Source organism: Folsomia candida, unplaced genomic scaffold (genome assembly GCF_002217175.1).
Source record: "Folsomia candida strain VU population unplaced genomic scaffold, ASM221717v1 Fcan01_Sc001, whole genome shotgun sequence".
Lineage (NCBI taxonomy): Eukaryota > Metazoa > Arthropoda > Collembola > Entomobryomorpha > Isotomidae > Folsomia > Folsomia candida.
Genome location: NW_019091193.1, coordinates 13885940 through 13902664, shown reverse-complemented (window position 1 = coordinate 13902664; position 16725 = coordinate 13885940). Strand labels below are relative to the sequence as shown.

The window sequence follows — 16725 nt, the reverse complement described above, 5'->3', positions numbered from 1 at the left end:
ATCACTTTCACCTACAACTTGCATTTCTCCTTTAGATGGTTTCACAATGGCAAAAGTCTTGGACTTGGTGGCGATGATGAAAGTGGTGGCGCTGGGGCGAGAATGAGAATTAGTTCAACGCGACTCTCCATTTTAAACATGCGATACGAAGACCAGGGAGTATTTCAGTGCTTTCTCCAGATCGGAATGCACCACGTTGGAGCCAGCAGCAATCTGTTGTTTCCCGGTGAGTATAAAGAGTAAACGTGTGGAAGGCAGCAACCCCACCACAATCAGCTTGTCCATTTCCACTGTAATTTTGTCTTAATTATCACCACTCATAAATCTTCCTGTCCCTTCGTTTTCCAATTTAGCATCTGAACCTGAGCTTCTACACACATTCATCTCCCAAACTTTGCAACCGGGCCCAATGGTTTCTCTAAAATGTTCTGCCTTTGGTAATCCACGACCTACAATCACTTTCTACAATGATGGAGATCTGGTGCTTTCTCCCACCGCTGAAGACGACCAAGGGCCGTGGAGAAAGTCCTCCAATCACCCTTACGCATCAGGAAGCTATGTTCACATGAATGAAATCGTTAGTCATGTAAACATATCCAGCATCCGTGTCGAAGACTCTGGGGAGTGGAAATGCGTTGCCTCTAATCTTTTGTCTTCGGCAGCCCATTCAGCAAGGCTCAACGTCTACGGTATGTCCCTTCACCCGAATAATAATAATAATACTTTATTCCTATTGACACCTTTATCATTGGCTCTGCATATGCAGGCACCACTCGCTCAGAGTGTGTTTCTTGGGTTATTGTGTGGTACATATATTATTATGCACGTGCAATTGTGTTGATTTGTGTAAATGTGACTGACGGTGTGAATTTGTTCCCTGATAAAATAAAGATGCAAATATGGTATTCCACAGGGAGGCCATTCGTGAAGGAGATGGAGCCCATGACTTTATCAGCTGGAAGCGTGGCGATTATTCCTTGCAAATACGGGGGATATCCGATTGATAAAATCGTTTGGCGAAAAAACGGGTCTGAAATTGACACGGTAGGTCAAGTTATAAAGTGAACCACAGAATAAAATAATTAAATTTTCTTAAGAAATACCAACAACATCCCTCTTCAAAGTGTTATAATAGGGCCCTATAGACAGGGACACCGAGTCCAAAGAGTTTCCACAAAGACCTTCGACTGCATCACATTGTTGTAAATAGTTTGAATACTTGATGCTGATAGTGGAACGGAAGTTTAGTAGTAAAAGCATCATGATTACTTACTTTAACGCAGCTAACGAACGAAATGGATCTCGATGCATATCTTTGTCTAGTCTGTACTTGCTGTCACAGTGGGGCCAAATCGAACGCTTTCCCTCTGCCTACGTAATGCCTGGAGCGAGGTGTAAGTAGATTTACACGTCGAATCAACAATCAACATCAAATAAGGAAACCTTTTTTTTATTGCTACACGATGTAATAACAAACGCAGCTAAATAATAATTAACGATTGTGATTAATAAAGTAAGTCGATGGTAAATAACTTTCTTAAGAAATAACAACAACATCTATCTTCTTCTCTGCTGAGGTCACAATCCTTTCTTTAAAGAAGAGGGGGGCGTTGCCTTTCCAAAGAAATTCCTGATCTCCATCAGCACAGTATCCCTTATTTACGGAAAAATCAAAAATCGATGCCTGTTTCGCCAACCGTTGAGCCTTCTCTTTTGATTTATCGTCCACGGGTTCCCTCTTCTTGTTGATGAGGAACTGGCGCATTCCGTTAAAGGGAAGTTTTTCTCGAGAAAAGCCAAATTCCTACACATCATAATAAAATAAATATTAGTGTAATCAGTATTCTTAATTAATATTTCTGTAGAAAGATAAAAAAACTAACAATTATAAAGGCCTCCAGTTTTGAAGCAATGGCCTCGGACTCTGTGACCAATTTTCGCAGGTCCGCTCCAGTTGATGTTGCAATACATCCCGACGGGCTGTTGCAATTTATCACAAAAGTCGTGAAGCCAACTGATCCTTCATTTTCCTCCAGGAAATCAAAACAAGCTCCTTCATACATGTGTCCGGGCCTCGACTTCTGTCCTCCGCCATACTTTCCAACGTAAATTCCCATTTTTTTCGTGTTGTCACCTGCTGCAGCACGGACAATTTTTTCAATTTCTCCCAACTTCTTCCCTTTGACTTCCTCCCAGTCGAAGAAAGTGTTTATGTAGACACAAAAGTCCTTTTTCTGAAGAAATTTATCTGAAACAAATTCTGGAAATTCTTTCTGAAGATCCTTCATTGACAATGACTTGACGTACTCTTCGAAGGACCTGTAGTTAATTATAGCGAATTATTTCTCAAGAAATACAAAGTATTAATTATAAAAATTAGTGTAACTCACACTCCAGCGTGCAAAAGTCCAATGTCGGGGTGAAGTTCCAGCCACTTGAGCAATGCGTTTTCATCCAATTTCGTAGCGTGGGTAGGAAGCCCATATTCAACCCGCAGCCTGTTTTAAATTTTGTAAGATTAAAACATGCATTAATAATAAAATATCAATTTGAAATACAGAAATTGCGATATAGTCCTTGGGTAATTTTTCCGAAAAGTGTCATAAAAATGTAATGTCAGGTACATCTCTGGAGGGATTGGATGTTGCATTGTGTTGTAAAGGTTCTGGAGTTGAAAATCAAGAAAAATTGGAGAAATTTGAAAGTGTCCCATACTCGTCGGAAATTAAAATAATTTTTTATTTAATATTATACACTTAAATAAATTTTAGATAAGTCGATTTCGTACTTTGGCGAATGGAAGTCTGGAAATCGAAAACATCAAACCGGGAGCGGAACAATACTCTTGCTCAGTTTCCAACAGGAATGGGGAATCGGCTTCTGCATCAGTTTCAGTAAATATTTTACGTAAGTTGTCGAACATCACTTTACACTTGCCAATCTATTCGTACCACGACCATGGAACTCGTGTGATGTTTATTTGGGACACATCACTGGGCATGCTTGTGCTGTTGACATTTGCCACACACAGAAGTAGATGAGGTCGTTAAAATAGTGAAACACGTTGGAGTCGATTTCTTTGAAATTATAGGAAAGCACTGATGGTATTCCTGTGATAATATAATGTCTGATTGTCTGCCAGGTCCTCCGGTGATTTCGTCATTTAATTTTGATGACAATCTTCAGGAGGGTCAACGAACTTCCATATCATGTAATGTGATGTCAGGAGATCTGCCAATTGACATCAGTTGGCTTAAGGACTCCCAGCCAATTCCACCTACTCTCAACGTAACCCCGATGCGAGTCAAATTTCTCAGCAATCTCATCTTCGAGGAACTGAGGGGGTCACACAGTGGGGTATTTGCATTAATAACAATCAATCAGTATTTCGATTTTACCTCCTGAGCAGCATATTTGTTGGTCATGCCAGGATAAGTATCTGCATAAACAAACGTGTTTGATGTTTCTGGTTGTTTTAGATTTACACCTGCTCAGCCTCCAACGCCGCCGCAACTGTGAACTTTTCGGCACATCTTGTTGTGAAAGGTTGGTATAAATTTCCCGTAATTTGTTTCAATTATACTCAACTAGAAAGTTAAGATACCCACTACTTTGTTTTCATTTACTCGTTACAACAAAAACTCCTGCTGCAAATCACTAAGCAAGTCTTAACAGCGTTGAGGTTGCTTATTGTTGATGAAAAATTAAATGTTGCGTACAATCATTGCATTGAAAAATAATCTTTAATAATCTTTATACGTTATAAATACGTGGTAATAATTTAGACCCTGACTTCCTTCAATAATATTTATGTGTGTACTATCTGCAGTACCACCTTCCTGGTCTCAAGAACCCATGGACTCGAGGGCGTTGCTAAAATCCGATCTCATGCTCCCCTGTCTCGCAATTGGCATGCCTCGACCAAACGTACAGTGGTTTCGAGGTATGCAAAATAGTTATGTACTGTATACTAATAGTTTTATTTATTCATACCAACACGCAAAGCGAGCGCTTAATGAATTAATGTTGACTAATTTCGACATGAATATGCATGCAAAGAACAGCAGCCCTTGGAATTATGAATGAAATTTCGATGCTCGCAGGTTCCGGCATCAAGTAAGATGAAAGGTTTAATATGGGCAAAATTATTTGTACGTAGAATTTCCCATGACGAGAACCGCAATTAGACCGGACCATAAATTCCAAATATCCGAGAACGGGAGTCTTCTCATATTGGGTATTGAGACGAGCAGCAATTTAACATGCGAGGCGACCAACGGAGTTGGGATCGGAATTTCTAAATCGATTCACGTCACCGTCATAGGTACAGTAAAGAAGTTTGAAGTTGTGTTTTCCCCGTTGTTGTTGAATGTAAAGCAAAGCAAAGCAAAGAGAAGTTGCGATTACATGACAGCAGCAGCAGTCTGGAATAAGATAAACGGAGAGATGATGAGTCGGAAACTTGCTGCGGTAGCAGAAGATTGACAGTGACCGACTCCTCCGCGAATCTTTCTGGGCATTGGTAACTTACCCATGCCCATGACATGAGAGGATTAAATTACAATGCCTCCAGGACATACTGCTATCTGGTACATAAAGTGAGAAAAAGGAGAAAGAGTCATTAAAATTACACGCTTGGTTGTCTATGTGTAGTTCCTGCTCAGATTTCTGCCCCAATGACATCGGTGGTGGTGGCTGAAGGGCTGCCAGTCCTTCTCCGTTGTCGGGTTCATGGTGATGGGCCGGTTCAAGTCGTTTGGAGAAAAAACGCCATCGGACTGGAACAAAGTCCACGAGTCCTTCAAACGGTTCTTGACACCAGCTCGCCGCTCGAGTTTTCTGCTGAATTAAGAATAAATTTCAGTGAAAAAAGTGATTCAGCCCAATATCACTGCATAGGATTTAATCAGTATGGACGAGACGAAGACACAATCTCGCTCCTCGTGAAGGGTGAGTTTTTTTCCTACGTTCCTACAAGTATGAAGGGTTCGTCACTCATTTCTTGCACCTTTTATAACCCAATCTCTCTATTACGTTATCATCTTATATGACAAACTTATGGTTTCACCATCATCACCTCAAACGATCACTGCCTGCTCTCGGTCTCGCTGACTTTTTACTCCACGCCCACAAACACTAATACCAATTCAGATTCTAGACCACTTTCTCTCTGCCCCTTAAATGATTTCGCCACTCACTTTCCTTTTATGAGGATCTTTAGCACAACCCACATCGTACATCGGCCAACTTGCCTCATAAGTAGTAGACTATGCAAAAGACTGTTTTCATAAAAACCAATGACTTTTTATTGAAACAGCACGGCCACGTCCACCAAAAGAACCGATTGTGACGGAAATTGGATCTCGAGTCATCCAACTCCAGCTTAACTGGTCTTTGAACAGTGAGAATGACCCTGTCACCCATTTTGTACTCCAGTACAAAAAATCAAGTGAGATATCTTGGGACACCGATCAAGTTAGCAACATCACTATTCACTCACCTACGACCACAGCCGTTCTTCGATCTCTAAACCCAGTGACCAACTATGAGATCCGAATTTTGGCCATGAATGAAATTGGACAAAGTCTCCCGACTCAACCGATTTCTGTCCTCACTCTTCCTGAAGGTGTTTTATGAAAATAAGTCTTGAGCATTTTTCAGAATTTAACTGACATAGCCAATCCTGAATTTTTCTATTGCATGCACGTGTTTAGCCCCTTCAGGACCGCCGTTGAATGTTACTGCTATTCACACCAGTTCTAGGACAATTCTAGTTCAATGGGAACAACCGCACCCGAATCTTATAAACGGTGTCATTCTAGGCTACCATGTCCTCGTCTCTCCTGTGCCAATCACTTCAACGCTCTCCAATAGTAGTAGCAAACTTATCGATGAAAAATGGGGCTACCAGACTGAAGTAAATGAGCTGAGACCAAACTCAAGATATCGCATTTCAATAAGAGCTTACAATAGTGCAGGCGTCGGTCCGGAGTCGCCCTTTATATCCGTCACGACTCCTGAAGGAGGTATGTAAGATAAAGGGGTTTTCGTTTTGGTCTGCGTACAGTTATGCATAATACTCGTACATAAATGTGGATTTGATAAAGTGTCGATACCAGTAAATTAAACGTCAATCATATTCCTATCAAATCAAACTCTCTTTTTTACGCAGCACCAGAATCTCCTCCGGTTAATGTGATGTGTGAACCACTTTCTCCAAAAAGCTTCCAGGTTATGGAAGCTCCATTAAATTTTACACTTACGGTATTCATCTCCATATACATTATACTCGTATAAATCTATTTATAGGTTATGTGGGAACCCCCACCACCTCATTTGGCCAATGGAATTATTCAAGGATACAAGGTGATTTATTCACCAGCGGAATACGAATTACAAGGTAGACATCGTTTAGCATACTCTTCCATCACAATTTTGACGTTAGTAGAAGTCTCTGTTTCATCAATCGTAGTTTCATCAATATTTTTTGTTGAATTTATTGAAGAATAGTTGCAATGCTATTAAAAGTATTGACGCACTTTCACTAAAGTATGGTCGCTATATGTAGGTTAATTTAGCAGCCGTTGGGAACGGTTACGTCATTTTGCAGTATTTTGTAGCTATAAATGTTGACGATAAAAAAAGTAAGGTTTATCTCTGTATTATGCAAAAGCAATTCTCGAAAGTTTTAAAGGGGTGAGTGGAGAGCATTTTATTGTGTGAAATGGAGACTTGAAAAGAGATTTCCTACTACACCACCACCGCACCCTTCTTGGTTTGTTGCCTATGTGTACGGTGCAGTGATGTAGAATTAGCTTTGTGGTTAGCTCATGGGATTACCACCACCACTTTCCCTGAACAAACCACTCACCACCACTACCAGACTTTTTTTTATCTATGCACACTCAACCACTTCACATCCTTCCAAGTGGATTAAACGCAATCTGATTTCGAGTGTGGGAATGTGCTTTCTCTTCTAGGAGAGAAACCAGAGATTAAGAAAACGGGGAACCGGGAGACAACTCTGCACGGTCTTCTCAGCTACACGAATTACTCGGTGCGGACGCTGGCGTATACTGGAGGTGAGTGAGTGGCATCGTGTGGGCCTCATTTTTCTCTTCCAGCGAGGCAGAGTGAGAATTCGGTTGTATTCTGCGGTATAAATATGACCACTTTCTCCTAATGATTAGGTGGTGAAAGCTTGCCATCACATCCCGTTTTTTGCACAACAGACGAAGACCGTAAGTGCATCAACTACTACGCACATGGGCTCGTCCTTAATTTGGCATGCTTGCTTTAATGACTCTGTGTTATTCGTAAAAGAACATTATCTATCCTCTCGAGTCTATGGTTTATTATCTCAACCGTATTTTTGTGCGTGTTATGCTTAGTTCCAGAAGAGCCTTCCCTCGTCAAAGTTTTATCAAGTGGCCCAAATTCCATAAGCGGTACGTTGAAAGTTCTTCATGATCCTAATCGCCATGCTCTAAGATTGATAGACATGCTACATATTCGTTTACGCTATTATTACTACTCTCGCTAGTAATATGCGAGTCATGAATTTTATCAATTTCAGTGAGTTGGTTGCCTCCTCGCTTCCCAAATGGAATCATCACCAAGTACAAAATCGCTTGGAAGTCTGAAGATTTGGAAACGGAGAAGGAAAGATATTACATGGCTTCTGGAAATGAAGATCAAATGCTCATGGAGGTGCGAAGGTTGCGAGATAATAAGCGGTACACGTTTTCAGTTACGGCTGCAACAAGTTTGGGACAGGGAAAGCCCAGTGAAAGCGTGGATGTCGTTGTGATGGCGAAAGGTATGTACTATTTTATTTCTTCTCCTTCATGCGTTACTCACGTTTGCTCATGGGGATGATGCGGACTGAGAAGAGTGTTGCAGAAAGTGGAGGATTTTCTCCTTCGTAATTCTGCTGATGGTTTCTTTTGAAACTTTAACATATGCCATAGCTAAAGCCCCGTGCCAGCCAAATGTTTCTTAAAAATATCCCCATGAAATTAAATTCCCAAAATTTTCGTCTACTCGTTCATCTCTTCTAGCTTGTATGCACTTGGTATAGATTTTCTCACCCGTGGGAATACTTTGTGTAATTTTTCACAGCTCCAGCAAAAATTGCTTCATTTCCTGTAACTCGTCGTCCCAAGCTGGGCCAATCGACTACTTTGCCATGTCTTAGTGTTGGGTTTCCCAATCCTGAAGTTACGTGGTTAAAATCTTCTGGTTCTTCGCCCTACACAACAACGAAGCATGTTATGAGAAACGGAACGCTGTTTATTCCACGTGTTAAGGTACGTTCTGCACTCAATGAAGTTTCATTGCACAAAATAAATCCTCATGCCACCTTTCACCCAAGTGAAAGTGTAAGGAGGAACAAGTAGTGCAAAGTCGTGCTGGTGGTAAGCTGCTGCTCTTTCTGGGGATATGGTATTTGACTGTTTATAATTTTTCTTGTTTTTATACACTCCATTCACAGGATCAGGACGAAGGCACATATTTTTGCACAGCTCACAACACCATTGGCTCAGATGAAATTCAACATACCATATCCATCAGCAGACCACCGTCTTCAGTTTCACTTGTTCTGGGTTATATTACTACCAACTCTATTCAAGTCCATTGGGATTCACCTATCTCAGATCCTCAGCTTTCTGGTTGGTATTTATTCCCCACACTTTTTTCTCAGCCTCTTTTTTACAACCTTTACCAGTTCCGCCGACCTTATGTGTGCTTTCTCCAACCCTTTATCATGTTTCTTGTTGTTCGACTCTCATACATTTTACATGGAGGGGAAGATTTACTTTTTTATGCACACCTTCTACCAAATACGATCCCACTGACCGTAGAGCAAGCTTTTTTTGCTATGTAAGCATGCAATTGAAGAAACGCCACTTTTTCTGTACGTTTATGTAAGGTTTTGTAAGGCTCCTTGTTTTTTTACAATACGGCCTGAAAATGGGGATCGATCTGCTTGAATTTGTCTACGAAAAAAGGACAAAAATGTATAACCAAAATGTTTCATATACTCCCAGGTTACATTCTTCAATATAGATCCAGTTCTTTGACGGAATGGAGTTTTCACCCACTTGGGTCACGACTCACCTCCTTCGTTCTGGATAATCTCCTCTGCGGAACGGCTTATCAGATACGATTAGCAGGGGAAAACTCGATAGGGATGGGAGAATTTAGCCAAATGCTGCGAACAAAAACGACTGGGTCTCCCCCAGAGCAACATCCCAAGCTGACTGAAGTCATTGATGGAAACGGAACCATGATTCGAATTGACTTGAACCGATGGCCAAATGTAAGAAAATGTCAATTGTTTTTAAGTCTTAAACTCGATAGGATGGAGAAATTAGTATTTGTTAGAAATTTAAGTGCCTCTGTCAACGTAAGTTGATTTACAAATAGTCACAAAATGTTTTTCTCTTTCTCTCATGCAGGGAGGCTGTCGGATTAAAAAATTTCACTTGGAATTTAAAAACAAAAATATTGGCGAATGGAACACTGTTCAAAGGACAAACTTTAGCAGAGTTTTCATTTTGAATACCACGATGGGAACCAAGTATGACCTTAGAATTAGTTTAGAGAATGAAGGTGAGTTTTGGGTTAGTATTTTTGCTCGTAAGATATGTATGCAAAATATTGACTTTCTAATGATTATTGTTAAGCTGGGCTTGTGAGCAAAATTTTCTCTGTGGAATCTTCTCCTGGTAAAAATTCCACTCAAAATTAATAACTTTACAGCATTGACAGATTACAAACATTTTTCATGTTTTTTTAAATAGAATTCTTCACCAACTATGAAAAATTGATGCAAAATAATGGAGATCAGTCCGTGGTTAGTGGAAGCGCACTTTTAAGCGATCCCCACATTATTGTAAGATACAAATACATACATACGAGTAAAAATTTGGCCAAGAACTATGTAAAATTGTTTTCACATTAATTTATGAACAGGTGCCCATCATATCAGCGTGCATATGCACGGTGGCTGTGATAATTTGCATTTTTATAGTTGTTAAACGCAAGTATGTATTTAGAAATGCAAAATTAATTTTACATTATTATACTACTCACTAACATATTTTCATAAAAATAACAGAACTGCAAATGGGAATGGATGGAAAATGGGTAACAGTTCTAGTCAGCAGACGTGGTTAAGCTCAGACGATTTTAGAATAGAGAAACCTCTGGATAAGAGCAAAATTGAAGGTGCGATGTGACAGATGAGCGTCCAAGATTTAATTCGTTTCATATTTAGTCAGTAATCTTTATGAAGTTAGTAACTCATTGTTATAGAAGCACCAGGAAATAGCAGTGGGATGTCCATCTATGCCACACTGAACTCACGGCAATCAATGCCAATGACAATACGTGATTCGACGGTGCGATTTCAAACATTTGGTCAGGTTGAGAATTATGACGCGCCGCCACTCCCGCATCAACCGTGCTTCGGAAGACCACGAGGGAACTTTAGCTCGTCGATATCTCACGAAGAATTGGTGATGCAAGAAGGTGACCCTTAATATACAAAAACACTGCAAAGTTAATTAATTTAGCCATGATTGACCCATGTACTATTTCATCTAGGGTTCAATGCACCCGGCCATAATGCCCATGATTCGTTGAATTTGCAAGCAATTCGTAACCTTCGACGAGTCTCAAATCCAAACGAATATTCCGTGGAAGACATTTGTTCACACGATTATGCACATCCATACCAAGTCGTTTCTGTTAATCGAGGTAATAATTCACTTTAACCTGAAAAATACTGTTTAATGAAAATATATTCATAAGTTGAAATGGAATGTTGAAATGAAATGCAGACCCGACGACAAACCTTGACGTATACGACGGGAGACACACATTGAGAAAACAGAAGCAAGGCAAACGAAGCAGGGGCTACCCAAATCAACAGGATTGAGAAAGAAAGTCGAAAAGTTGCCTTCTACATATTATTAGATATCTTTCGAGTACATACATTTAATCACACATGTTGAAATTTGATACACAAAAAATTAAAATATAATGCATTTATAAAACACCGACGAGTTCATTATTCGTCATCGTTATCATCTTCATCCTTGCCCACTTGTGATTCCTTCTTTTGTAATGATTCCGATTCTGCCTGATTATTGATAAGTTTGGCCTTCTTCCGGTTGAATAGTCCCGACTAAAAAGCGTGGAAATAAAATAATCAAGACTTGGAAAATCACCACAAAAGAGGTTAACCGCTTCGCTGTACACCATACCTTGTACAAGCAGTAAATGATAAGAGCCAATATCAAAAAACCAATGAATATTCCCAACAAGTAAATTAAATGGGAAACTGGTTTAGCAACTTCCTCTTCTATTACGGAAACCGAAATCGCTGTATCGGGCTTGTGTGAAATTGGCTGAATGTTTTTATCTACCCCCAAAATCACAGTCGCCCCTGTGCTGATATATTTTACCGATGAGAATTTACTTTTCTTGAATAAATTTTCTGAAAAAAGAAACAACAAAAACGAGATATTTCAACATTCACATACATGTGCCCACAAATTTTGATTTTTATAAATACTTAAGCTGCTCGATTCCACCCGAATTGGAAACATTATCGTGACGCTTGTGCCAGGACTCATGCTAACGATGCGACACCTCACACTCATGCATATAACGGTAGATTTTGAAGAATTGCAACCAATTTCTAGTTCGCCCCCCGCCTTTCTCCATAATGAACCTCCCAACTTGATGTCCGCAGGGTCCGAGGAATTCGTCAACGTAAAGTCCTCATCCTCCTGATCCTCAATTAATGTTTCTTGATCTACAACATAGTCTTCGGTCATCTCAGGGTTCGATTCAGAGTCATCAATGTCCATGCTTCTTGAAACGGTGAGCCTGGTGAATTTTTTGAAAGCTCCTGACTCAGGATAACATGATATCGTTGTTCTTCTTGAAGTTATTGTCGTCTGTTGGATAAATAATGTGCTCAACTATCAATAAATTAATGACTTCCAAATTATGATGATACTATATTTCGAGTCTTAGTTTGTACCACTGGCTCCGCAATATCGAATTTTGTCCTTGGAGTTGAAGGATGTTCTACACTAGTTGGAATTTGAAAATTAACAATTGCTCCTGCAATGGGAGTCGGACCATCCAATCTTATCTGCGTAGCAAAATTTTAAATTGTTGTTCCAATTATTATTCGCATATTCGTATTCAACATGGTGTTCCTATAATTTCAAAAATATAAATATTACTGCACACCTCATACGTGTGTAAAAAGCTTGTCTTCACGCTTAGTGTTTCCAGATTGAATTTTGCACTCGAGTTCGACCCTTCAATATATAAGTCAGCTCGAGAAATGAAAGGAATTGTAATGTTTTTTGTCAATGTATTGACATCTGCAACTTCAGATGCAGTTGACACGCTAATTTGTATCAATAGCTCATCCATGCTCCCTGCGTCAATTTCTCCGACATCAAATTCTAAAGAAATTGTTCTGAATTTATCTTGATCAAGTGTTCTTCCCAAGGGACATGTCACTTCTGTAAACGAGTCATTAGACCACGGCGTATGGCATTCTGGTGGGGTTTTCTTGAGAGTTTTAGCTGCAATTCAAAATGAGTGCATTACCAGGATTTAAAAATTGTCTACGTACATATATCCCAACCGAGTTATATATATTTATTTGGTTAAAAAATACATTTCAAAATGTACACTTACAATTCCATACCACCTTGACCACAGGTGAAATCGCAGTTTCTTTAAAATTGTCAATTTTCACTATCATTGTTAGCACAGGGGAGGATCCAAGGATAAAAGATTCGCCGGGTCTTAAAAAAATACAAAAATTAGACTCTGACAAAAATTAAGCTAGCAAGACGAATACCTTATTTCCAAAAATGTAGCTTCAATTCGCAAATCTGAATTACAAATATCGTCATCCCCACAAAGTACTGCCAAGGGTAGAACGAGTTCCTTAGTCTTCGAAGACGCTGCATCAATTAGTGGACAACTTTTGCAAAAAGCCGAGTATCCTGCATTTTCAATAATTACATTGCATTTTATAAAATTAAACTTAAATTTAAGACAAATACAAGAAATAACCTGGTCCAGAAATACGAGTATTTACTTGCCCACCAAAGCGTGTGATTTCATAGAATGTAGGAAACCTAGTAATGTCATCGTCATTTTCCGAAACGTCTCCCGGAATAGAAATTAGAGTTTGCTTTATTTCGATAGGTTTGCCAGTAGATTCGAGGTCCTGTAATTATTGATATTTTATGCCAATGGAAAAGTACAGAATATGAAATGAGTATAAATAATTTAAGTTGTACAATGCCCAAGGCATGACAATAATAATGTCTGACTTTGCTAAATAAGGCAAATAATATAGCATCGCATGCCCTAGGCCCAACTTTGTACAACTCCATTACCAAAATTACGAACATTTACAACGACGGCGATTAACTTTGTGCAACTTTCTTGTCCTGCATAAATTTCTTCCTGGTACGTATGTTCGGACGCATGGGTGCTTTCTTCTGGGAATTTAAGAAATACCCTTTTTGGAAATGATTGGACATCAATCATAATTTTCACCGTAAACTCTGAACCAAAAAAATACAATTTTCACACATCGTTCAATGAGGTGCTCTTCCCATTTATACACATACTAATATGTCTGTATGTACTTAACTATATTTTGCATACCAAGTTTTGATGGGGCAGCGGTGCCAGTGTACTGAATACATGACTCTATCTCAAATGTAGTTGCATCAAAGGATATCTTTTTTTCTGTTGAACGCACCTCACCAAACACTGAAACGACAGGTCGGGATCTCAAAACTACAACATGTCCAGAATCGTATGCTCCGATGGCCAAGTCTAAAAATTTCCGTACCATGCAAAAGTGCAATAAATTAAGTCCATATTCATCCAGAAATCGTAAGTTTAAGCTCACCATTATATCCATTAAGATCAATATCCTTCCCTGAAGAAAGGCTATAGCCAAAACCTTTAACCCAGGTGTCCAGTGACTTGCCCTCAATTTCTTGAGCGTGGTCCTTCAGTATGCCAGTTGATGCTCCATGATAGATGTAAACTACTCCGGAACCATCCCTTGCATAGGGGGCACTAAGGTAAAATGTTGACACCAATTTGACATTGATTTAATCAGCAAGTGAATTTCTATTTCTATTAAAAATACTAAGCCAATCCAGCAACCAATCGACGAGTGACTAAATATTGGCAAATTGTTAATTGGTTGAGTATTACCCGACAGCAATATCTAGAGAGCCAAAGAATAGTTTTAAGCACGCTAGATCAACTTGTACTAATTAGTTAAATGAGCAAGTTTATCTATCTACCATCATATCCATCATTGTTAATATCGCCAAGTTTTGCTATTGCAGTTCCAAAATGTGACCATGAGAGAGGTCCGTTAATTCTTGTAGGAGTTTGAAAATCTAGCTGAAAGTAGAACATGTCAATTTAATCCCGACATATTATGCAAGGTAGAATGACATTTTGTAACAGTGCGCACGCACCCCTTTATTGTTAAGGTAAACAAAAACTGTCCCCTCGTCACCCTTGCCTCCGATGGATCTCATTTCTAACTTTTTTTGGTTACCTCTCGGGCTTTTATACTCAACACTGTAAAGCGGGGCCCCCACTAAAAGATCGTCCCAACTATGACCAATAATAAATATATTAATAAATTATGAAAGTTAACTTTATACATATATCTATTTCTTTTTAACCAAGTCAAACCACAATGACCCCTTAAGCTGGGTAAAATTTAAAAAAAATACGAAAAAGAGCAAGGGATGACACCATAAGCATATACATATACTATGTTGTACATATGTGCAAATGAATATACATATTACCCGTCAGCATTTAAGTCTGCTACGCATAAAGCAGATCCGAAATAAGATCCTATTTGAGTTCCTTGCAAGTCAGCTATAAGGTCAAGGAATGCATGGAACGTTAGCTATCTATTTGCCACATATTCAATTTCAGTCATATTTTGTGTGCTTAATTTACCGAGGATATCAGAAGACGTGACAAGAGGGATTCGGAACAGGACAACACGTCCTCTCAAATCATGCCCTCGTGGCGCACCTGACAAGAAATTACTTTCCATACTCTTGATCGATACATAATTTGTTCTTGTGAGGTAATAGCAAACTTGTTAAAGAGATAGCGATACATACCTGAAACGTACTGAATCTCTGTATTTTCGTTGTTGTTCTTCCGAAACTTTCCAGAAGCTACAGCAAATCCTATTTGCATAATATAATTGGGGAATGTCACATACATATATATATATCTATGTACATATCGATATAAGTATGCATAAATGCGTGGTTTAAGTTACCGAAATAACTGTCGTTCTGTAAGTTTAGAGTGGTCAATTCGTCGTTAAAAACATGAGGGTTAACCAGTTTGTTTCCATTATTGACATCTTTCGACAATCTAATGACACTTCCTAGATGCCCAAATCATTCATACGGAAATAATTCACTGCATAACTTTTACGGTAAGGATATCTTCAATTTAAACCTTTCCAGTTTTGTACTCCAGGCGACCCTAGTAGCACCTCGTGACCCTGTGGAGGGGAATGAACCGAAAATCCAGCCTGACCAGATACCCAAATGTTCTTGTGTTGATTGACTATTATGGGTATATGTATAAGACATGCTTAAAATAGACTGTGTTATTGCAAATATAAGATTAACTTATAAATATTTGGGCAAGTCGTACTTGGATCGGTAATTGTAAGCAGTCTTGACTCTGGAGAAACTGGGGGAAGTGGGTCACGAAATATGTCGCTTTTTGGTCGCGTATAGCATATACCGTTCATGTAATAGTCCGTGGTTGCGGCTGAAAACTGATTTTGCCAGCGACTTCCACACGCAATGAAATAATCCGCGTCCTCCGCCAAAGCCCCACCCAGCCATCCTCCGTCTTTTCTATCAATCACGTTAGTGTGGAATGGATCCCGGACATTACCTGATATATTCATAAATACATAATAATTACACTAAGTTAAAATTATTTATAAGACCAAGTCTTGTGCCATCATATCCATAATGCTTACTCCAAGGTTAAAATTCTGGATCATAAATCATAAAATGGTGACAGATACCACTTTAAGTGGTACAAAATATATGTATGTAAGTGGTCCACTTTTGTTTTGTACACATTTTTTTGCTCAAAAGTAAATAAATTATGTTCTATTTAAAATCAATGTTCCCGTACCCGTTGGATCCATCACTACCACACGACAATTGTTTCCAGATTTTTGAAATGAGCATTGCCAAACTACCCCAGGTTCAGATATTTGAGAATGTCCAGGATGTGTTGAATTTGATCGTGGTGACCCCACAATGACGCTATTACAAAAGCTTGGTATAATTTTCTGAAGCTAAATTTCTTTCTTGAACAATTGTGTACAATTTTACCCTGGGTCTTTTTCATTAATCAAGACCACGGTGGTTCCAAAGTGACTATCAGTACCATCGGCAGAGTTTTTGATTATAATGGGATATCGTGTATCAATATTGAAACCACTAATTGTGAATACGTTGAAGATTGAAATTTCAAAAAGTAACCACCACAATTTATTATAATTTGCCATTTTAAGAAAAATAGTTTATGGCGAATATACTGCAAGTACAGCATGTGCACAAGTACATACATATGTAAGCCGCC

General features: G+C 39.1%; 3 protein-coding genes across 4 annotated transcripts in view; 1 reads left to right on the top strand and 2 right to left on the bottom strand.

Moving 5' to 3' along the window:
• The window catches only part of LOC110842833 (Down syndrome cell adhesion molecule-like protein Dscam2), a 24186-nt gene extending 13121 nt beyond the window's left edge, over positions 1-11065 (top strand). For both annotated transcript variants that reach the window (XM_035846872.1, XM_035846904.1), the window contains 28 exons: positions 36-226; positions 354-689; positions 914-1044; positions 2772-2907; positions 3143-3357; positions 3480-3546; positions 3830-3943; positions 4160-4324; positions 4654-4950; positions 5318-5626; positions 5715-6026; positions 6173-6231; positions 6310-6400; positions 6981-7082; positions 7191-7241; positions 7392-7448; positions 7577-7819; positions 8122-8309; positions 8495-8672; positions 9051-9322; positions 9462-9615; positions 9690-9731; positions 9807-9898; positions 9979-10049; positions 10124-10233; positions 10321-10536; positions 10612-10764; positions 10848-11065. In XM_035846872.1, the coding sequence (XP_035702765.1) occupies positions 36-226; positions 354-689; positions 914-1044; positions 2772-2907; positions 3143-3357; positions 3480-3546; positions 3830-3943; positions 4160-4324; positions 4654-4950; positions 5318-5626; positions 5715-6026; positions 6173-6231; positions 6310-6400; positions 6981-7082; positions 7191-7241; positions 7392-7448; positions 7577-7819; positions 8122-8309; positions 8495-8672; positions 9051-9322; positions 9462-9615; positions 9690-9731; positions 9807-9898; positions 9979-10049; positions 10124-10233; positions 10321-10536; positions 10612-10764; positions 10848-10945 (4450 nt within the window). In that variant the 3' untranslated portion in view covers positions 10946-11065. The remainder of the gene's footprint in view (positions 1-35; positions 227-353; positions 690-913; positions 1045-2771; positions 2908-3142; positions 3358-3479; positions 3547-3829; positions 3944-4159; positions 4325-4653; positions 4951-5317; positions 5627-5714; positions 6027-6172; positions 6232-6309; positions 6401-6980; positions 7083-7190; positions 7242-7391; positions 7449-7576; positions 7820-8121; positions 8310-8494; positions 8673-9050; positions 9323-9461; positions 9616-9689; positions 9732-9806; positions 9899-9978; positions 10050-10123; positions 10234-10320; positions 10537-10611; positions 10765-10847) is intronic.
• On the bottom strand, positions 1053-3053 carry LOC118434202. The gene is made up of 6 exons (XM_035847105.1): positions 2952-3053; positions 2789-2880; positions 2559-2665; positions 2391-2498; positions 1884-2319; positions 1053-1804 (listed from the first exon to the last, which is right to left on the bottom strand). The coding sequence occupies exons 2-6, from the start codon at positions 2819-2821 to the stop codon at positions 1538-1540; spliced, it is 951 nt and encodes a 316-aa protein (XP_035702998.1). The 5' UTR covers positions 2822-2880; positions 2952-3053; the 3' UTR covers positions 1053-1537.
• On the bottom strand, positions 10977-16725 carry LOC110854862 (integrin alpha-PS4). The gene is made up of 22 exons (XM_022103292.2): positions 16476-16725; positions 16273-16406; positions 15775-16023; positions 15574-15684; positions 15389-15499; positions 15225-15293; positions 15055-15132; positions 14898-14970; positions 14556-14697; positions 14376-14478; positions 14284-14296; positions 13970-14142; positions 13720-13893; positions 13459-13616; positions 13117-13273; positions 12899-13046; positions 12733-12842; positions 12274-12617; positions 12059-12172; positions 11585-11972; positions 11274-11506; positions 10977-11194 (listed from the first exon to the last, which is right to left on the bottom strand). Exons 1-22 carry the CDS (start codon positions 16649-16651, stop codon positions 11078-11080), a joined length of 3375 nt encoding a protein of 1124 aa, XP_021958984.2. The 5' UTR covers positions 16652-16725; the 3' UTR covers positions 10977-11077.